Genomic DNA, 23510 nt, shown 5'->3' on the forward strand with positions numbered 1-23510 from the left:
ATAAAAATTCAGGTGTCATGAATTTGTCAAGTGTTTTGTTTTGGGTAAGGAGCAAAACAAAAAAGGGGTGTGTGTGGAAAGAGTAATCTGGACTCCACAACTCTTGAAGGTATCATTTCCCATATTTAAAAGGATAAAATTAATCTTTTGCCTTCCTGGAATTTATACTTGTGCTGAAGCAAACTTAATTCTTTTTCTGATCTCTCTTCACAAATCAACTAATCAACAACCATTTTGACCAGTTTGCTGTGCTTAGATCTCAGACTGACTCATCCCATTGCTAACTTAATATTTAATTTAATCATATGGACACATTTGGCAAAGTTATCAGTGAGGAAAATCAATCCAAGCCTGCTTCATTTAATAAATCTTGTACAGCCTAGCCTCTTGATGGTTCTAGATCACAATGCCACAGAAAAAAATTAAAATGCAATAAGTTCACTACCAAACAGAAACTAGCCTGCTTTTTCCAATTTGTATGAAATTGAAGTCATTAATAAAGCAAACATTGCTTCTGCCAAGACCCCACTGCAGTTAACATCCCGTCAGTTCTAACTAGTATAATTTTTAAAAATTCTCTCTTCCTAACATTATAACATCTTTATCCAATAAGAGTACCATTCTACTTCCAGTTTTGCAATCCCTTAAGATCAGGGAATCAGATTTACTAGCCTGCAAAGTAATAGGCACCTTGTTATTGGCTCTAAGTTGTTGTTGAGCCTCTGATTCATAATATTTTTATTGTACTTTACATCAGCATTTCAAACTCTTGGACAAGAGACCTATATCTGCCTTTACGTCATCTCAACAATTAGCTCAAGAATTAAAGTGTTTAATACCAAAATACATTTATGAAGCTGTTACAGGCAGGTGACTGGTGCACCACAATTCTCTCACCACCTTTAAGAGTTTAGAGTTCATTTATTTGCCTATATAACAAAAGAAGTTGTTTGCGTGTTGCCTTCAACCAATGAAGCAAAGATCCATTTTTCCATTGGACCATAAATTATGGTATAGTAGTGTTTAATAAAAATCTTTACAATAGTTACAAATTCATAATTTACAGAAGTAAAAGCAATACCATTAATTCTGTGACAAATATATAACCACTTCTTGAGTTCCTGCTGCTCAGTGGGCATAGTGTTCCAACAAATATCAGTATAATCTTCCTATGCATGCTTTCAATGGAACTGTAATTGTAGAGTAGGTCTGCTGCAGGTATGCATGTGTCCTTACAGAATCTTTTGTCTAGTTTGTATTTTTGAAGTCAATTTCCATACAGAATGAGGAATTGGGACCAACTGCATTACTCATTGATAAAATCACTCCAAGTTAAATGGGCTGAATGGCCTCATAAGGGCATATGTATTGTGTTGCTTTGCAAAGGTCACAATTCATTACAAGGAGGCAGCCAGAAATTAGTTTAATCTGATTTCAAGCAGCCTGTTATAAAATAGAAGGCATAATTAGGATTGAAAATGTTTTTAAAAGGAAGTAAAACTACTTTGAGCAACTTCTTAAATGGAATTGTATTGAGACACAAGATACTTTTTAATTAAATCGTTTCATAATCAACAGTAACATTGAGAAATGCTAGACATTCCAAAGTAGTGAATGTACATTAATAAGGCGCATCAAATTCAATTGCTGCAGCTCAATGTTATTGGGGTAGGGATGAGGAAGTTTGAAAAAGTCAAAAAAAATACTGAACACTAACAAATATTTGTGGAACAGCCATTCAATGTGGCACTGCTTTTACAAAAAGGAAGAACAATCACATTAAAGTTTGAGGGAATTACATTTACAATAAACAGCTCAAATTGTTCATGTTTGAGATTTTTAAAAAAAGCTGTGTAACCACTCATGGAAAAGGTGTAAACTCTTTAATACCAAGCTTTTGTTTTCAAGCATCAGAAAGGTAGAGTTATTCTTAATTGGTAAAGTCTGAAAGGAGTTCAAAGTTTGGTAGCAGATTTGCATGCTCCATGGACCATTGTCCATAAATATTTGGTAACAGACATTCAAAACTTGCGTGACAAATTAAGTCCTACTGGAATCACAGCAACTAGGCTGAAAAACTGATGGAAGGCGAGAGAGGAGAGATGGAGATCTCAGGGATTTGTAGTACAATTACATTTGTGATCAAGCTATCTGACCCAAACATATTCCTTATGATACTAATTCAGGAAGTTAGATTATAGGATAGAAGTTGATGTATATAGAGCTGAAATGATCCATTCCTCCTTGTTCCTCTTTCCTGCCTTCTTGCATTATGCCACACCCAGAAGAGAAATTTAAAAACATTTGTTTGGCTTCACCATAAATGGGATTTTTCTTATTGAAGTAGATTTTTTTTTGGAACAGTTGTTATTGATAGTGTTGCAAATGTTCTGTGAGAAGGTAATAAAAGGATCTACATTTACAAAATTACAACCACAGTCACAAATAATTATAGACAACTTTACAAAAAAAAGTGATTCACATAGTTGGAATGTGGAATTGTACGTCACAAACTGTTGCTGATCTGGTGTCATTTTATTTTAAAAAGAAAATTAGATAATTGGTTCAAAAATATTAAGTGATGTAATAAGGAGGATAATGACATGAGATTTGCTTGCACAGTTAAGCTGATAGATGAACTAGGTCTCTGTGCTGTAACCACTTATCTGTAATCAGAAAGTTTCAGCAGCAAATTTGAAAATTTTCCATTGATTTCATTACAAGCATTTGCCAAAGATGCCCCTGTGCATGATTGCTGTTAATTATAACATTTCTGCAAATTTACTTTTATATTTTAATTCCAAAATTTGTAACAAATTACTTAAAGATTTTTGTGCATCACAAATTCACTTACTACTATAGTTACCAGGAATAGTAAAGGCAAAAAGCATGAATACATTGAAGGGTAATCCAGATATACAAGAGAAAGGAATAGATGCTAACAGAGTTGGATAGAAGTATGGGCACAGGCTCCTGTGGAGCATAGATACTTCATGGGCCACGGTTTAAATGCTCCATTTCTGTGCTACGCTTTGTAAATCTATAACAAAATATTTTTCATTAGTTATTTCAGATATTTGTTGCAGCAAAGAGCACACCAACAAAGGCTCATTAGATATTCCTTAAATAAAGGAGCTTACATGCAAAATTTATACAGGGATTAATGTGCATCTGTTTTAAGACACCATTCACCTGGACACTTTGTAATGTAATGAAAAGAATAAAATTAAAATTTGAGACCAAACAGAAGTCGGTGAAATCAAAAGGAGATGTGAACTCATGGTAAAGATGTTAATGCAAGTTTGTATTACTGTTCACTACAGGTGTGCTTCTAGTTAACAAATTGCCAATTTTCACTAAGCTCAAACAAATTATTGCACTTTAGTACAGGCTTAGTAATTACATACAAAATATTGATAGTGTAAATTTTTTTTTAGCACAAAGGTTTTTGCAGGGAAAATTCAGAAACCACAAAAATTTAAAAACAGTCACTAATCCAACCTTCCCATAGCAATAAGAAATGCCCAGAATCAGGTAGATCAGAAATACTTAAAAAATCTTTTCCAATAGTTTTCATCAATGTAGCCTGCAACTTTCATCTTAAACACCATATTCCATTTTAAGGATGTTGTAATCTGTCATATAGTTAAAAAATTTTAGAATCTTAAAAAATCCTAAACTTAAACCAAAATTATATTTTTCAACAATAAAACCATAGATCAATGTCAGTACCACAAATTTCACTTCACTGTAAAAGATGAAAATTAATACTTGCAATAAAGGCTATAAGGAAAGCCAAGTGACAAGGGAAAAGTACTTATTATTGGATATTACAAATTTTAAAACTCCAGATTCCTTAGGAGTACAAATTTCCTACAGTGATATCTTCCCCTATTTTGTAGGTTTCTCCAATATTTGGATAGTTCTCCAGAGGCTAAAGATTTCAGTTAAACTACTGGCCACTTGTCCCAAACCTCTCTTTTGACTCAATGAGCATTTTCGAAACACCTGTCTGGGGAAACTCCTAAGACAACCTTTTCCTAGAGAAATCCAAGTTACTGTTAAAAGTGCAGTAATCCACAAAAAGAAAACCAAGTTAAGAGCCTCCAAGACAAATGCTATTGAAAGATATTGATAGATGATAAAAGATGTATTTCACTGTGTTTTGATATACATGTGACTAATAAAGATACCTCATCTTATCTTTTGCATGTGTGAATGGGATGGGAAACTTCTTAAAAGAAGAAAGTCATAGTCAAACAGCCCTTCAGCCAAATAAGTCCATGTCAACCATCAAGTACCCATTTACACTGGTCCCATTATATTCCCCCTTCATTCCAATCAACTCTCCACTCACCTACACAACAGAGAGAATTTAGTGGCCAATCAACTAACTTATACACTGTCAGGATGTGGGAGGAAATCAGAACATGCAAACTAAACCACATGGCCACAGGGTGAACATGGAAAATGCCAGAAAGATCTCTGGAGGTCAGCATTGAACCTGTGTTGCTGGAGCTGTGATGCAGCAGTTCTATTAGCTGCACCACTATATCACCCTAAAATTTTCTTCAGCTAATGTTCTATTTAGAGAATGGGTGGAAAAAAAAACTTACAATGGGGATTAGTCAGTAAAGGTACAAATATTTTCATCTTCTACAGTAATATTCTATGATTACATCAAATTAAAAAAACACCAAGAACCTGTTGCTTTCTTTTAAATGATTCTTCCTTTTTAAGCAAAAGCAGGCAAAGTTTAAAATATATATACAAGAATGCTTAAAATACTTTGGTTATATAATTTGACTAGCAGTACTTTGAAAACAGTACATTCAGGATGTTAAATCTTAGCTAAAGTCACTCTTACTTCACATTACTATTTCCAGTAGTTCAAAAATATTCTACAATTGGAAAATAGCAATCTGCAGGCAAGATAGTCACACATAACCTTTGTTCATTTTCACATTCCCATCTGTATATCAGCATAGTTATAGAAATTGTCCACATCTTGGGATGCTGAAGATTTGCTTTCAGAAACAAACACCTGTTTAAAACAAAAACAGAAGCAGATGATTGGAAATCATGTCCATGTGGCATGCAATAACAAATCAAATATCAGCTGTCTTCAATGGAATAATAACACCATTCTACAGTCATTTAATTTAAAAAAGACAATATTTCCATGCTATTCTGTGGTATATGTTATCTATTTTTTTCTACAGCAAAGTCAATTGTGTAGAGTATTGACAGAAAATGGAGTCCACACACTGCATGTCCTGACTTGAAAACATACTCCATAATCTGCACATTTAAAAATTGATTTCCATAATGTTTTGATTTTCTACTTCTGAAGACGCTTCATGTCTGCCGTCTAATGAGATCATTCATCTGTGATCTTAGTCCGTGCACACTTTTGACCAAAATCCCACAATGAATGACAAAAATCTATTACTTTCAGATTTAAAAGAAAATTTAGAACTAACTTAGTATCTATTATTGTTTGCAAAAAGAGTTCCAAACTACTGTGACCTGTTGTAGCTCAAACTGTTACCTAACTTCACTTCTCAAAAACCTAGTTCGAAATATCTTCTGGTCCTAGAAACCGAACAGAAAATGTTTCTCTACACCTTTAATGAAAAGCCACATTGCACCTCTTGGAACAATATATGCCCTCATTTATAGTCTGAATTATTTTGCTAATGCTTTTCAGTAATTTGATCAATATACTGCTCGTGAGCATGCTTTGTAATGCCATTCATTTAGAGAAGGCAAAAACTGGTACTTTATCAGTTGAGCAGTCAGTAATGTGAATATGCAAATTAAAAAGTGAAAAGTTCATGCAGAATTTTCTCCTGGTGTTAGAATTAACACTACCTAATTACTAAAGAATCCAATAGTCTTGACAGGACAGTACATTACATTATAATGAATATATATGGGTTTAACCCAAAATATGTATTTAGAAATTCTGAATTAAGAAAAAATTGACAAGTAATTGTCAAAGACTACATTTTAGCTTGGAATTCTATGTTCAACCATGTAGAAGATGATTCGAGTGGTCACAAGCATTTTAAAATAGTGCCACACATTGTTACCCAATTGATCCTTGGTATTCATTCACTGCAAACTCAGCTGTTCAGATCAAGATGGAACCTTAAACCCAATGACATGCTTTTGACATCTTACTCAATATAATATTTATGTTTCTGGAAGCACTGAAATGATTTAGTAAAAGTAATTAATTTCATCATAACATATGCTTATTACAAGGCATTATAATTACTTTCCAAGATGAGATAAATTTTTAATTATGGACACTGCATATAGATTACTGAATGGTCTAACCCATGATGGAAAACAAAATATAGAGTTCCAAAAAAATTATTTTACCTTGGAAGCAGTGAATACGGAACTGACTATATTCTGGCAAGTCTCCACTGCCCCATCTCCATTGAATTCCAATGCCACAACAGGGCCTGCAACAAGATAAAAATAAACAGGAGTTTCATTGCTGAAAATGCAAAGCAGATACAACCATCTCTTGGGTGCAGAATCATTTAATCACTGACAATGGTATGAATCAGTTTTTATTTTCAGATGACATGTTCGACAGTCACCCAAATTTTATCATTATGGCAATGGTAAAACTGTCATCATCGTCATTACACTGAAACTGACAGGAACTTACAGAAACAAACAGCAAATTCTTTTATAGACACCAATCAAAAAAGGGAATACGAACAGAAAATGCTGGAAAATCTTAACAGGTCATAGAGCACAAGACTGAGGAACAATTTTTGATGGGAATAGTCTGGATAATACCACTGGTAGTCAGAAGGAAAGGGCAGAATGTTAAATTACCTTGCTTCAGGATTTACTTGGGATACAGAACTGGTGGTCATGACATTGAATGTTGAGATATGTAACAATTTGAATACATTTAAATAAAGAATCAAAAAGTCCATATTTTTGATTATGTTCCAAACTTGGAACATAAAAGTCCCAGTGCGGATAGATTGTATCTGCACATTTTAAAAGGAACTAGGGAAGAGATAGAAGGATTCTGACGTACATTTATTAATTCATTTGAGAGAAGTGTAGTCAGAAATCGGTAGTTTGGTAACATAAGAAAAGGGAGTCAGAACATCTACAAGAATCTATAAAATAACCCCTTATGGTATGGTATGAAAAATAATGGAAACTATGTCAAAAGACAATATAAAAGTCTTTTTTTTAAATTTTATTTACAGTGTGGCAACAGGCCCTTCAAGCCCAACGAATCCGCACCGCCCATTTTAAACCCATATTAACCTACCCGTACGTCTTTAGAATGTGGGAGGAAACTGGAGCACCCGGAGGAAACCCACACAGACACGGGAGAACGTACAAACTCCTTACAGACAGCGACGGGAATCGAACCCCGATTGCTGGCACTGTAATAGCATTGCGCTAACCGCTACGCTACCGTGCCGCCCAAAAGTCTCGTAGAGATGAGGAGTACAATAATGGTCAGCCGATTCTTATTAAGATTTGGACAGTCAATAGAGAGAATGATAAAGCAGTCAATGTAATTTATCTAGATTTGCAAAAGGTCACTCTTCAAAGGAACATCACATTAGACTAATGAAAAGATGTTCTAGATCAATAGCAGAATGTATTATGAGCAGGCTTCAAGACAAAGTGGAGAGAGACTAAAGGGTAACTATTAACAATAGAAGGTTGGTGGTAGTGGTGTTCCACTAGATTCAATGCTGGGACCATTGCTATTGACAATTTACAGTCTTTGGATCAAAAATGCAATTTCTAAATTTGTAGCTGATACAAACTTTGGGGTGGGGTGGTTATAATAAACATGGAAGAGGACTGCCACAGAAATAAATGATTTGCCTATTCTGAGAGTTTCTTAATGTTCAAAACAGGCAAATGAAAGATAATGCATTTTGGTAGGAAATGTAGGGAGGTCACTTCTTACTTGGAAGGTAGGAAGTCAGGTTGAAGGGAGGAAATGCAGTAAAGAGATAAGAGTACAAATCGACCAATCACTGAAAGTTGCAGCACTGGTCAGCAAGTGCATTAATAATGCAAACAAACTACCAAAGTTTATTTCTTGAACATAGGGAGGTTATGTTGAACCTATATTTAGCATTGGTTAAAACTGCACTTTAAGAGTGCTATAGATGGATACAGAGAAAAAATTTCTACTTCTAGATGAAGGTATCAATACAGGAGTCGCCAAGAAATCAAACAGGAAATTCAGATGAAATTTCTTTCCCAAAGAGTGGTAGGAATGTAGAACTTGTTGAAACAGGGCTGATTGAAGTAAATGGTAGAGATACATTTAAAGGGAGGCTGGACAAGCATAAGAGGAAAAAGGGAGCAGATATACAGGCTCTAAAGGCACCCAAATGCCAGCATGGACTAGTTTTTATGAATGGTATGTTTCGGTACCATGTGCGCTATGTAATTCAATTTAGAGGAATTCCTCATTCCCATTTATTCCTCACTTATAATAAAAACATTGACTTCACATCAGTGGTTTAAAATGTACCAAAGGAATGAAAACTGCTGTATAAAATTATAAAATTCAGGGCTTGGTTTAATTTTTAGTTTAAGTCAAGTACATTCTTAGCAATTTATTGTTTCCAGTTCAGAAGGTGAAGTAAATAATAATTCCTTTTCAATCTGCATCTTATAAACACAAGAAAACAATCGGGCTATGTAGCAGCTTTCTCCATTGCAATAGTTTTGGCCATTTTCACTCAAAAGACTGTCAACTTAAGTCTCATTATCTAGTTTGTTGGCAATCTTATCTAGAGCAAACATTGTGTCGATTATCTAATTAATCATTTGAACACAATTTTACACTTAATGCTATAACATAACAAATCTTGTATCACTTTAATCACATTTGGACATTTTAAATAATCTTCCATCCACAAGATGACTCTGCAATCCAAAATGGTCCTCATTTCTATTTCTTGCTTTAGCAATTCTACTGCAAAGCTTCAGGCTAACTAATCTATTCTTTCTTTTTCAATCTTCTTATTAATTTTCAAATTAGTACAAAATAATATAACATTAGTAATTATACATATGGTGCAAAGAGATCAGGATAGCAATCATAACAGTTTATGCATATAGATGCATAGATATAGATAAAATCACAAAGAGTAAAAAAAATCTAAACTTCCCGTTCTCTTATTAAGTGAACAAATAAATGGAAAGATTGAAAAGAAATGAAAATTATATGAAAGAACCCCCAAATCAAAAAAATATTGATAATAAACCAAAAAAACCCCAAAACTTCATAAAAAAAGCTGGACTGATATTTCTTAAAAAGAAAAAAAAACATAACTATGTCGTCAACTCCACTCCTCTGCATTCAAGGGTTATTGAGAGGGATCTGAAGAAGGTCAGCTTATATCATATGGAAATATTGAAACTTCCTCAAATTTAAGCGAAGGATCAACAGTACCACCCCTAATTTTTTCTAAGTTTAAACATGCTATAGTTTGAGAAAACCACTGAAAAGTGGTGGGACTAATCTATTAATTGCAATTTTCACTGGAACTCTTTCACAGTTTCAAAATGAATACTGAGCATGCACGATCAGGAACAATCTTACATTTTTGACCAACAAAGGCAGCAGTTTTTTTTTTAAAATAAAACTAACAGGAGGTTGAAATGTTGAAATTACTTTATGCCGTTGATTGTTACAAAAGAGATTGTGTTGGAATTTGGAACTTTAGGAAACAGAACTTTGGTTGGTGGTTTAGCGAGGTGTGGATGCAGAGATGGGGCAGAGCAATGGTGATGTTGTAGGGTGGTAAAGGATCATGCAAATTAAAATACATTCTCAATAAATTTCAATTAAAATTATGATTGGGAAGAATAACTACCTTGCTGAAGCGATGGAACAAACTCTGCTGCTTTCTCTTTGAATACCCTGTTGACATCATCTGGTTTCATTGAAATTTCCTTTGTTTGAACAAGAGCAAAATCCTTTGTGGCCATCTTTTGAAAAGAAGAGCAAAGTTAATTTTACTGCCAGAATCATTTAATAGCAAAATTGGAAACAGAATACCAATTTTATTTGCATCTACCAGAAACTGCAACATTTTAAGAATAAGTTAAACCTACAGTGGTATTCTGAATGAGGCAAATATCATTACTAAACACAAAAATGTGCTTTTTTTCTATAATAAAGCTAAACACTGGTATTAAGATGAATTGCCATTCTTCAGAAATTTTGCACAGTCATTAATAAATAGTGGACTGCACTGCCCGAAAAAGATGCTGGTAGTAATAACAAATTAAGGGTATTTGAACAGATGTTGGAAATGGAGAAATATGCATGACCACAAGGAATGAAACAGGGAACAGAACTAATTGGTAGCTCCTTCAAACACGCAGCACAAACACAGCAAGACAAATGGAATTTATCTTGCAGTATAATTCTAAGAACTCTACAATGCTCAAAAGCATGCTAGAAACCTGCAAATTAATTCAACCCATTTGCTATTAGTTTTCCCAAAAAGATTGGAAACCAAATTCTTTTATGGAAATCAGTATCAACATACTGGAGACACAAGAGACTACAGATGGTGGACTCATGGGAAGTCAATTTTATCACCTTTGCCACCAACATTCAACCCAATCTCAAATTCACCCAGACAATTTCCGAAATTTCTCTACATTTTCTTGATTTGTGTCCCTCTCTCAGAAAAAAACTATCCATCGAGATCTACAATAAAACACGGACTCCCACAGCTACCTGAAACATCAAATTAAAAAATAAGGCATGGAATTAAATTTCACCAGGATGACTCCACACTCCTCACAATGCGATAGCAGGACTTGTATATTGTCACAATTTCTACAGGAAGCTCATTAATAAATAGAATCACAAGATCTGCAATGCTAATTTTACATTTTTGTTTTAAACTGTACTGTACATGGCCCTATCACATTATTAGTAGAAATTACCTAAATTAGTTAAAATTGAGCATGTCTTTTGACAGTTATTCAAGTAGATTTCCAGAATTAGAAGCCATCAATATAACCCCATTTACTCAGTGTGACACTTTTAGTTAACAGTTTAATATTTCAGAGCTCATTCTGTTTGACTGCTAGCATGTGTATACTGTCACATGAAATAGAAAGACCAATAACAGTCATATGTAGCATTCTCTCCCCAATGCCTTGTACTGCTTGGCAGTTTAACGATCAAAAATTACAGTGCCAAGTTTTCATGGCTCATTTGGAAACACCATACTGTTTTTGTGCCATCTAAATCTCTTTGAAAGAACTACATCAGGAAGCTCAACATTATTGTCTTGCCGTACAATCTGCCACCCTGATGGCAGAGCAATTAATTAGGTGACATTACATCAATGCAAGGTCCATATTGATTGCCTCAACTACAATAAAACATATTCTACCTTCTCACACAAGTTATATGATAGTTCGCAATATGGATAAATATTTTGCCAATTGCACCACTTAATTCTTTGCTTAAGCAATTCATTAATGATTTGCTTTGCTTTCATAATTGAGTACCATCAATTAAAATAGAAATTAGTTTCTTCTTCCCCTTTCTGTTAGCCAACCTGCTTTTTGCAAATGAGGCAAGTACAGGCCACTCTCAGATGACTGCTAATTTGTTCACTGCCAGCTTGCTCAGTGGAAGGATGCTAAGCATTTCATTAAGTAGGGCTGCAAATCAATTTTGAGCACCTCCTTTGTAGCAAAAGTAAACAAGAACACTGTACACAGACATACAATTTTCTCACCTCATCGATTAACTTCCTGGCATTGGCTGTGGTGTAATCGCCTGCAAAAAACACAACCAAGCACGACTCTTCACTGCTCTTTTGTCTCTGGCCTCGTGTGACCGGAACAATGCTTCTGTTCAACTCAGTGGAGATCCGAACTGCTTTCAGCTCCTCTGAATCAGGAAGAGGAACATAATCATGTGGTACTGCATCTTCAGCTAACAACATCCAATTGTTTTCATCTGATGAAGGGGTGAAGTCATGGATGTTGCTCCAATTATTGTTGAAGATGCTCAAGCCTGCATCTTTGAACTGATAACCCAGCTCAGGATAGTAATATTGGAAACAACCAAACTTCATGCCCGTAGATGATTCGATGATGGGCTGCGTTGCACAGCAGAGGAAGATGTCCATTTTTCTGCAATCTCGCGTACGAAATTGCTGACAAGCCACGACACATTTGCAGTCTACACATTTGCGGAAAAACACGCTACTCCTGATAGGTCCCAGAAATATCTTGCAGTTGGTGCAGTCGTCAATGGTGATGGTGGCAGAGTGGTCAAATATATATATGTTGCAGTTTTCACATTCTTCAATGACAAACTGCTCACCAGCAACTTTACCAGGCAACCGTCCTACTGTCTGATCCTTTAAGCCAACCAGCATATAATCTTTAACATCAATCTGTTGGAACAAAATAAATTATTTTAAAATATATACCAAAAAATCTGATCAAATATACACACCAGTGCAGGAAGACACATGGTCAGGAACTGCTATCAGCTGTATCTCAACTAGGACATGGAAAGGGGCAGCAGAATTTGGAACAGTAGCAAAGAAATGGCTCACTCTAAATACCATTAGAAATACCCATTAGTGGTTTAGATGCAAATGCAAGAAAGGACAAAAAAAATTCAAGACCACATGTGGTGATTATCTCAAATCAAAAGTGGCTACACTGTGCTTGTGAACGAAGTACCACGAAGGGGAATAACTAGTAAATATCCATCGCCCCAATCGCAATGCAGACTTGACATCATCATTGTGCAAGTGAGAAGATTAGAAGGAGAAATAAAAGAAAAGGCGAAAATTGATCAGTAAACGGGTTCAGTTCAGATTAAAATCAACTAACCTCAGCCAGGCAGTAGTTTCTAAACACAAAAGGGAGGAGGAGTGAAGGGGGCAAGGAATCTGGGTTACTACCATCTTTGCTCTCCAGTGATATGACTGAACGTGGACGTAGCCTCGTTACGAAAGCTTTTCATAAAAAAAAAATTTAGGTGGGGGGGGAAAAAAAGAGTCCAAACATGCGGTTGTTGGTCCAAGAGTTGCCTTCAAAGAATATGCCCATATACATCATTGTAGTAGTGCCACCAGCTGATGCTATTACTCAGTACAATTAAAACAATATCATGCTTTCACATCAATCTACAGAATTCAGACAGTAATAAAATAATTGCCATCTAAATATCATCTTGGTTCAGTGAAATCACAAGTTGCTTTTCAAATATGGCATAGGAATAATGCATGCTGGCTTTGCTTCAGCAATAAGGAAATGCTGTTCTATTTGAAGCATTGCCTTTTGAAATAGATATTAAGTAGAAGCCCCAATGGCTTCTTCAGGCAGCTGGTAAAGATTCCACAGCACTGCTCAGAAAAAGTTGTTCCTGTGTACCCCAACAGGGAGGTCATTTGGCCCATCAAGTCTCTTTAGAGCAATTCAGTCTGTACCAGTACTCTGCTCTTTCCCCATTTCTGTATGTTTACCTTTGAATACTCATCCCTTTTGAAAGCTACTACTGAAAATGTATCCACCACACCTTCAGCCTGCGCATAACCGTTATGTTTTCCTACATGTTATCCCTTGATCTTTTGCCAACCAAATCTGCCTTACTTGGTCTATGGCCTCAGCTAAACCCATCAAGATATCATACAACTCTATTAAATCTTCCGTTAATCTACTCCAGGGACAAACCCCACTTCTCCAGTCTAACCTCACAGCAAAAATCCTTCATCTCTGGAGCCTTTCTGTTAAGTCAAAAGTTGAACAGTTTCAGTACGAATGTTCTGCATCAAGCACAGCAGTTAGACCAATGCCAGGTAAACCACAATTCCGATAAGAACACATCACAAAGCACAAATTGCACAATGCCATTTCAGCAATAATCGTTATCATTTACATCAAGACTATTTATTCTGAACAAACCAGGACCACAACAAGCAATCAAACTAGGACCACATTCAGTTTATGATTTGTTGGTTCAGATATGATTGGAGGAGCATCTTCATTCTGGGTGCCACATGAGAAAGGATAAGCCTTGGAAGAGGATGTAGTGGAGGCTCAGTTAGAGAGAAAGAAAAAGCATCCACACATCAACAGAGGAGCACAGACTACAAGTACAAAGCTTTAGTCAGTCCGGAGTTAGTATGCAATATTGAAATCTGTGGAAAAAATCATTAAATTTAGAAGTTATGGCACAGACTCCACAGAACAATGGCAGGAGTGATAAACTTAAGTGGTGAAAGTCACCTCAAATCTCATCCTGTGGAAAAAAACTAAGAGATCATTGAATAGAACATTAAAACAAAATAATCATAGGTTTTATTATAGGTGATGGAAAAAGAATTTCCTTTGGTTGGGGAGTCAAACCACCTTGGATCAGTGAAGGAGTGAGGTGTCGAATATATAGTGTGGAGTGCTTCACTCCAGAGATCTGCTGAGGTATGTCCAGCACAGGAAAAAACTGGATACAAATATGAAAGAGGGATATGTGCAGGAGAAAATGGGATAATATTTGGATCACTGCAGCACAGAACCAATACAAGCAACAGATTCCAGCACTGGCTTCTATTCACTTTTATCCTTGCTTATGGTTTGTTGTTATTTTGAAATTAAAGCTTTGTGATATTTACTTTTCCCACCAAGTACACACTGCTAATTTGAAATTATCTTCTTATCTACCAAATGTATGACATACAGGGGCTCCCCAGATTACAGATGACCTGACTTGGGAAAAATCCAACTTTATGCACATTTTTAAAGCATTTTTCAAGATAGCAATAATAATATGACTAGATACTGTATACATTCCATTAGTTTAATTATGGGTAGTGTTGGGGTGAATATTTAACAAAATGAAATTATGGCAAGTGTATGTTGAGGGATACAATATGGGTAATTATAGAAAATGGACACTTCTGACTCAAAAAATTTACAGTGGAAAGAGAAAACAGAATCGTTATCTATATTCATCTTCCCACAGATGTTGCCCAAACTGCTGAGTGCTTCCAACATTATTTTTTATTTCAGGATTTCCAACATCTATAGTTTAAGACTCGCATTTGCATTTACAGCGGGATATTTTACTCTGTCAAAGCAGAAGGCAGTTCAGAGGTATGTGGAAAGAGAAAACACATTAGAAATGACGACCTAAAACTTGGTGGGCTTCTTGAGTTCTCTTATGAAATGAAGTGGAGAGGTTGAATTATTTTTGGTGGAATAACAGTCAGAAACCTCGAATTCATTTTGCACCACCAATATATCTTATGCTCAATTTCTTTGAATCATTAATAATTCTTTCAATCTGCTTACTGCACAAATAAGACTAGAAACCATAGATCCATAGAACAATACAGCACAATACAGGCCCTTCGGCCCACCATGTTGTGCCAACCTTCAAACCACACCCAAGACTATCTAACCTCTTCCTCCCACATATCCCTCTAACTTAAATTCCTCCATATGCTTATCTAACAATCTCTTGAACTTGTCCAATGTATCAGCCTCCACCACCACCCCAGGCAGCGCACTTCATGCACCAACCACTTTCTGAGTGAAAAACCTCCCTCTGACATCTCCCTTGGACTTCCCACCCAATACCTTAAAGCCATGTGCTCTTGTTTTGAGCATTGGCACCCTGGGAAAGAGGCGTTGGCTGTCCACTCTACCTATTCCTCTTAATATCTTATATACCTCTATCATGTCTCCCCTCATCCTCCTCCTCTCCAATGAGAACAGCCCTAGCTCCTTTAGTCTCTCCTCAAAATCCATACTCTCCAATCCAGGCAGCATCCTGGTAAATCTCCTCTGCACCCTTTCCAATGCCTCCACATCCTTCCTATAATGAGGCGACCAGAACTGGACATAGTACTCCAAGTGTGGTCTAACCAGAGTTTTGTAAAGCTGCATCATTATTTTGCAGCTCTTAAACTCGATCTCCCGACTTATGAAAAGCCAACATCCCATAAGCTTTCTTAACTACCCTATCCACCTGAGAGGCAACTTTCAGTGATCTGCGGATATGAACCCCCATATCCCTCTGCTCCTCTACACTGCCCAGAATCCTGCCACTTACCTTGTACTCCGCCTTGGAGTTTGTCCTTCCAAAGTGTACCATCTCACACTTCACTGGACTGAATTCCACCTGCCACTTGTCAGCCCAGCTCTGCATCCTATCAATACCCCTCTGCAAGCTTCGACAGCCCTCCACACTGTCCACAACACCACCAATCTTTGTGTCGTCTGCAAACTTGCTAACCCAGCCTTCCACCCCCTCATTTAAGTCATTAATAAATATCACAAAAAGTACAGGTCCCAGAACCGATCCTTGTGGGACACCACTAGTCACAGCCCTCCAATCCGAATGCACTCCCTCCACCACAACCCTCTGCCTTCTACAGGCAAGCCAATTCTGAATCCACATGGCCAAGCTTCCCCGGATCTGAAGAAGCCTACTATGTGGAACCTTGTCAAACACCTTACTAAAATCCATGTAGACCACACCCACTGCACTACCCTCATCAATCTTCCTGGTCACCTCCTCAAAGAACCCTATCAGGCTGGTGAGGCAAAATCTTGCCTTCACAAAGCCATACTAGCTGTCCCTAATCAGTCCCTGTTTCTCCAAATGCTCATAGATCCTACCTCTTAGAATCTTTTCCAACAGCTTACCCACCACAGATGTAAGGCTCCCCAGTCTGTAATTCCCTGGACTATCCCTACTACCTTCTTTGAATAAGGGAACAACATTCGCCACCCTCCAATCCTCCGGTACCATCCCCGTGCACAATGAGGACTCAAAGATCCTAACCAACGGTTCAGCAATCTCCTCCCTCGCCTCATGAAGCAGCCTGGGGAATATTCCGTCAGGCCCCGGGGACTTATCTGTCCTAATATTTTCTAACAACTCCAACACATCCTCTCTTAATAACTACATACTCTAGAACATTACCTTCACCTACATAGTTGTCAGCATCATCAAGACCCCTTTTGTTGGTGAATACTGAAGAGAAGTATTCATTGAGAACCTCACCCACTTCCACAGCTTCCAGGCACATCCTCCCAGCTTTGTCTCTAATCAGACCTACCTTTACTCTCGTCATCCTTCTGCTCTTTATGTACGAGAAAAGTGCCTTGGGATTTTCCTTAACCCTACTCACTAAAGCCTTTTCATGTCCCCTTCTCGCTCTCCTCAGCTCTTTCTTAAGTTCCTTCCTTGTTACTCTCTATTCCTCACGAGCCCTGTCCGATCCTTGCTGCTTACACCTTATGTATGCTGCCCTCTTCTTCCTAACTAGTTGTTCCACCTCTCTCGTTACCCACGGTTCCTTCACCCTACCATTCCTTCTCTGCCTCACCGGGACAAATTTATCCCTAACATCCTGCAAAAGATCCCTGAACATCGACCACATCTCCATAGTACATTTCCCTTCAAAAATGTCATCCCAATTTACACTCCCAAGTTCTCGCCTTTCCCCAATTAAATATCTTCCCGTCCTCTTTGCTCCTATCCCTGTCCATGACAATTCTAAAGGTTATGGAGCAATGGTCACTGCCCCCCAAATGCTCACCCACCGATATATCTGTCACCTGACCTGGTTCATCACCCAAAACTAGATCGAATATGGCATTCCCTCTAGTCAGCCTGTCAACATACTGTGTCAGGAATCCGTCCTGGACACACTTAAAGTGCGCCCCCTCTAAACCTTTGGCACTAAGTAGGTGCCAATCAATATTTGGATAGTTGAAGTCTCCCATTATAATAACCGTTATTTTCGCATCTCTCCAAAAACTGCCTCCCAATCTGCTCCTCATTACATTACAACAAAACATTGCTACACAAGTCCCTCAGTGTAGAAGGTTTGAGACTTGCTAAGCAATTCACTAGGGGCTTATTAAATAAGAGAAACGTACTTTCTAATTTAGACTCTCATACAGGTCCTGCAGCAAGAATGAATAGGCATGGCATTTACTGATGGCACTACAATGTACACTCATTTAAAAATATTTAGGAAAAAAAACATTTTAGACTGAGTGGTCAAATTACGTTTGGTGTCAGAAATAGAAATGTTACAGTTGTTCAGATGGCAGCCTTAATTGGAGAAAGAGTGCAGGAAATTGTGTGGCAAGAACAATCCTATTGCGCCTTGTGCAATTTATGCCTCAAATAGGAACTATGACATTTTTCTTCTGTTGAATACAGGAAACCAACACCACCAGAAATTGATCTTGCACTCACAACCCTAACACCAAGCGTATACTTTTGTCAAAAGCAGCTGTTAAAATACAGTAGATTCTTCAAACAATAAAATATCCCAGCAATAGAACTTGTTATAGAATGTTATCTTTTCTTTCACCAGAACTTTAAAAACACCTTACCCTTCAACTGTATGGTGAAAATAAAATCCAACACTAAAAATTAGCTCCCTCCCAGTTATATTACAAGCAATGACCATGAAACAAAATGACTAATAATAGAACCATAATCCATATGTTCTGTCTGTCCATTTTTATTCCATGTTTTGTGCATAACTATGAAACTAAAATTCTACACCCAAAGTTTTAAATAAAAAATCATACTGAATTTTGGTTTTGCATTTCTTGTGTCTATATTTTCACTGGCAAAATAAAATTACAGATGCTGGGGAATGTTCCCCACCAATTTGCACTGATGAGTCCCGTGGGTGAAAAAATAACTACTTCTACCTAAAAACATTAACTTTCCATTTAAAAACTTTTCCATCAGAATACTGCACATTTAGTGGCATACATAATATAACATGCAAAAAATTTTGCAAATTGACAAGTATTTGTTTTGTTCTAGCAAAAATTAGAATTGATTGCAGTCAGCAATATTAGTCTCTTGAGTTTTAATTAACTACAAATCTGTTCAGGTTTGTGTTTAATTTGTCTAATTAGTACCTAAAGGCAGATTGCAGTGAGCCTTTACACGCAAGATACAAGGGGAAATCATGAGTGGACAGAGCGTAGATTGCACTGCCAAGGCTGGTAATGGAAGTAGATCAAATGGGAGCGGTGTGGGGTGGTGAGACTAGCTGGAAGGATGTGGAGGCGTTGGAAAGGGTGCAGAGTGGATTTACCAGGATGCTGCCTGGATTATGAGGAGAGACTAAAGGAGCTAGGGCTTTACTCATTGGAGAGGAGGAGGATGAGGGGAGACATGATAGAGGTATACAAGATATTAAGAGGAATAGATAAGAGTGGACAGCCAGCGCCTCTTTCCCAGAGCATCAATGCTCAATACAAGAGGGCATGGCTTTAAGGTAATGGGTGGAAAGTTCAAAGGAGATGTCAGAAGGAGGTTTTTCACCCAGAGAGTGGCTGGTGCATGGAATGCACTGCCTGGGGTGGTGGTGGAGGCTAATACATTGGTCAAGTTCAAGAGATTGTTAGATAAGCATATGGAGGAATTTAAGTTAGAGGGATATGTGGGAGGAAGAGGTTAGATAGTCTTAGGTATGGTTTGAAGGTTGGCACAACATGGTGGGCTGAAGGGCCTGTATTGTGCTGTATTGTTCTATGGTTCTATGGATTGTTCTGGCATGGAGCTGGTTCAGACTCAACAGGCCAAATGATCGCCTTCCATACTGTAACCATCTTAGGACAATCAGTACCAGTGAACCACATCAAAAGTGAGAGTGAACTGGTCTGCAACAGGCAAGAGTATTTTAAATGAAACTTTAACTAAAATAGCAAACTCAATTACTTTTATCTGACAGGTGCAAACTTCCAGCAATCTACAAACTAGTTCCACTTGTTTAAAAAATAGAATTGGGTAGGGCATGGCATGCTTAGATTGCACAACATGCTACCATTTTAAAAAGTAAATTCAGTATTATTCCACAAGCAATTTTCTTTGCCAAATAACTCGATAAAGTACTGTAAGCAAGATGCTTTGTGCACAGCCTTTTTGAAGAAACTGGATTTTTTTTTTAAGTAACGATTTAGTTGCAAGATAAGGTACACTTCCTTTAACAAGCCATTCTCTCCAGTCATCATCTGAATCATAATAACCCATGGGTAAATAATGGACATAGTAAAGTCAATAGAGATTCCATGGGTGGGGGAGAAGCGGGAGGAAACTAAGGTATGGGGAAGACTGCAAGATTTGGGAGTCATGAGTGAAGTGCTTATAACCACATTTAATGAACTAGCAACTAAAATAACAACCACCATTGGAGCCCACTTTCCAAATGTCTTCTCTTTTAGCATAAGCAGATTAATGGATTAGCCTTGGCCATTGTTACAGAAAACAGGATAAGAAGCAGCACCACCATCTGAGCCAATGCAGAGCTTGTTTTATGTGGGGCAACAATCTGATTGTTGTTAAAACAATAATGGGAGTTAAAAATCAGTTTCCACAAAAAGCCAATATTTTCTAATGACTTGATGCAAAAAGGAGCAGTTGTGAAAATATTTCCCCAATTTTCACTCATTTTCGATTTTTGTGAAATTACACAGACCACAAATTTGTATTAAAACAAATATGATGAACAAAACTTCACATTACACTGCAACAATGAATCATGAAATTGTACCAAATGAGATGGAAAATAACTGAAACGCATTCACTCAACATTACAATTTACCATATCACTGCAACATAGGCTTTTGATAACTATTGAAGTTACACAGTGCCCTCCCTCCTCGATTTTATGCAAGAATGGGTTCAGAAAATAAAAATGAACAACAGAGTGTGGATGGTTAAATTCTGTCAGCAAAGTAATTAACAGTCAATACCATCAGAAACTGACAAGAAAAAAAAACTGCATGAGACAAACAGCTTGAACTCAGCCTCTTAGAAAGTATTAAACTGAACAATTTCCAAGTAAAAATCATTCTAGGAACATTACTTACCCAAATAACAGAGAGGCAGTTTTTTTTTTTAAAAATGGTGAGGTTGAAATGTTAATCAAAGACCCCTGGCTGGCCTTGTATGTGAATCAGTAAAAGTTAACATGCAAGTATAGCAAGCAATTAGGAAGGGAACTGGTATGTTGGCCTTTATTGTAAGGATTTGAGTGCCAGAGACACCTTGCTTCAATGATAGGTCCCAAGTGAGACAACACCAAGAATATTGTGTACAGATGAGACAACACCAAGAATATTGTGTACAGATATGGTCTCCCTACCCAAGGAAGGAATATGTCCGTGACACAGAGTGCAAGCAAAGGTTGCCAGATTCATTCTTGGGAAGGTCAGTTCAGGAGGGGAAAAGATTAAGTAGATTGGGTCAATGGATTTTTGGGTTTAGAAGAATGAGATGCAAACTGAAATGAAAAATGTCTGGCAGAGTTTGACTGGGTAGATGCAGGGATGATCCTTCCCCATGCTGAGCTGTCTCAAATCAAGGGTCATCGTCTCAGAATAAGGGGTCAACTATTCAGAGATTAAATGAAACTTCAAATTCACTTCCCAAGATAAGCATCATCACTGAGTATATTCAAGACAAAATGTGATCTTTTATTTTTGATATTAAGTGAGCCTAGGGATGAGGTTAATACAAGGAAGTAAGATTGAAATAAAAAGGAGCCATGATCTTATTGTCTGGCAGAGTCAGCACAAGAGTCAAATCATCTATTCTACTTGTATTTCTTGTGTTCTCTTTCAACGGGAATGGATTTTTGACTTCGATCACAGTAAAGATGCTTGTTCCTATTTTACTGAAAATAAACACCCAACTCAAGAAAGAATTCTACTGTGGTCCAACGGGTGGATAACTTCACTATTTCAAAGAATAACTTATGTACTGCAGAAAGAAATCTTGCAATTATTTAACTCAAACCTATACATCACAGTACAAGAGATGTCTCATAACCATAACTTGCCAACTAAATGTATTTACTATGATCAATATAACATTTATTAAAGTAACATATTATAGCAATAACTAAACCAGACAATGCAAAAGTATTATAAGGAGGGAGACGAGACAATTTTTTTGGGGGGGGAGGAGGGAATTGTTGGAATGGGATAGGGAGGCATTTGAAAACATACTGGAGCCTGCTGTGTGTTGTGAAAATCTATCTAAATCTACTTAAGTGACTGATCTCCATGAAAGGCAACACCACATTGGCCACAAACCTAAAAATAAGATGCTCATACTTCTGGGAGATCCTTAACTCTGCCGTTATGATTAAATTGTGTACAAAAAAATTCGTAGCCAATTTGGAAGGTTGACAAGATATTAATTGGTACGGCAATGTCAATGGACAGTGGAAATACACATCTCCCGAGACAAACACATGCAATTGTATGCTTATTCTGCCCAATATTAAGTTGACTCATCTCCACACCTCGCATATCTCAACAATCCATCTAACCTACAACGTATGCCAGTATCTTCTGTTACTGAACAAAAAGACATCCTTGTACCAGGTCCGGAGAGGATAGAAGGGGCTTGTTCCTCGACACTGGCTTTACAAAAGGGCGGGGAGCCACTCATCCCAGAGACTATTCAGCAAAAGCTACAAACAGTTTCTTCCCCTCCAGGTCTCAACTATATCCAAAAAGGGGAAAACTTTCTTCTCACTGCTGTACCACTCCCATTGCTAAAAACTCTCCCCCTCCCCACAAAAGAAATAACCCCTCAAGTCTACTCCACCACTCAGTAACATCGATCTCACCATATCCTACCTGTTACCCATAGCCCTGGACTCCCCCTGTGACCATCTATTCCGATGAAAACGGAGGCATAAGAGACTTAGACCCTGCAGCAATAAGAAAACACGAGCTGCTGGATGAACACAGCGGGTCAGGCAGCATCCGTGGAGGGAAATGGACGGTCGACACTTGGAGTCGTCTGAACTGGTCGACAGCCCCAGGTGAAGGCTCTCGACCGAAGTGTCGACACTCTATTTCCCTCTACAGATGCTGCCTGACCCGTTGAATTCCTCCAGCAACTCGTTTTTTTTTGTTTGTCTTGATGAAAAGTTGAATATTGATCTCCACAGACACTGCCCTACCCGATGAGAATTTGCTGCAGTGTTTATTTCAGATTTTTTTTAACACCTGCAGTGCTTTTTAAAAAATTATTTGCTCTTCAAATATTTATCTTAGCCCTGAATGTACTCAATGTTAGCCCCACAATCCCACCATTCACCAGACCCCACCACCCTCTCACCCTCTCACCCCCTCCCCCAGCTCTCTCCTCGCCCCCTCCTCACCTCCTTCGCCCGGTTGTCCCAGCTGTACTGCTTCGGCGGCTCTTCCTCCGCCGCCGCCGCCGCCGCCGCCGCCTTGCCCTGTTTCTTCCCTTTGGATTTCCTCGAGAACAGGCAGCCCATTTTTTCTCAGCGATCGGCGGGATAACAACAACACCGGCACCACCACAGCGGCCCGAGGCCTCGCCTGCTGTCTCTCCGTCGTCGTCGCCGCCTTCTCACGGTCAGCCCGAGTAACCGCTACCGCCCGCAGCTTCCCGTTTCCCTGCCGAC

General features: G+C 37.8%; 1 protein-coding gene across 2 annotated transcripts; it reads right to left on the reverse strand.

Annotated features, from left to right (window-relative positions):
- Positions 1-992: 992 nt before the first annotated feature.
- Positions 993-23510, reverse strand: rp2 (RP2 activator of ARL3 GTPase). Of its 2 annotated transcripts, XM_052026743.1 has the most exons (6): positions 23241-23510; positions 11793-12458; positions 9900-10014; positions 6391-6476; positions 4949-5044; positions 993-3040 (listed from the first exon to the last, which is right to left on the reverse strand). In XM_052026743.1, the coding sequence occupies exons 1-5, from the start codon at positions 23358-23360 to the stop codon at positions 4961-4963; spliced, it is 1071 nt and encodes a 356-aa protein (XP_051882703.1). In that variant the 5' UTR covers positions 23361-23510; the 3' UTR covers positions 993-3040; positions 4949-4960. The 2 variants fall into 2 exon arrangements, with proteins under 2 accessions (XP_051882703.1, XP_051882702.1); XM_052026742.1 differs by having other exon boundaries at positions 993-5044.

This window comes from Pristis pectinata, chromosome 11 (genome assembly GCF_009764475.1).
Source record: "Pristis pectinata isolate sPriPec2 chromosome 11, sPriPec2.1.pri, whole genome shotgun sequence".
NCBI classification, from domain to species: Eukaryota; Metazoa; Chordata; class Chondrichthyes; order Rhinopristiformes; family Pristidae; genus Pristis; species Pristis pectinata.

Excerpts from the sequence above, each read along its gene's own strand:
- rp2 (XM_052026743.1), bottom strand. The coding sequence starts at position 23,360 with ATGGGCTGCCTGTTCTCGAGGAAATCCAAAGGGAAGAAACAGGGCAAG. Across the intron at positions 12,459-23,240 it reads GGGACAACCGGGCGAAGGAG|ATTGATGTTAAAGATTATAT; the intron begins GTGAGGAGGGGG and ends TTGTTCCAACAG. Across the intron at positions 10,015-11,792 it reads CCAGGAAGTTAATCGATGAG|ATGGCCACAAAGGATTTTGC; the intron begins GTGAGAAAATTG and ends TCTTTTCAAAAG.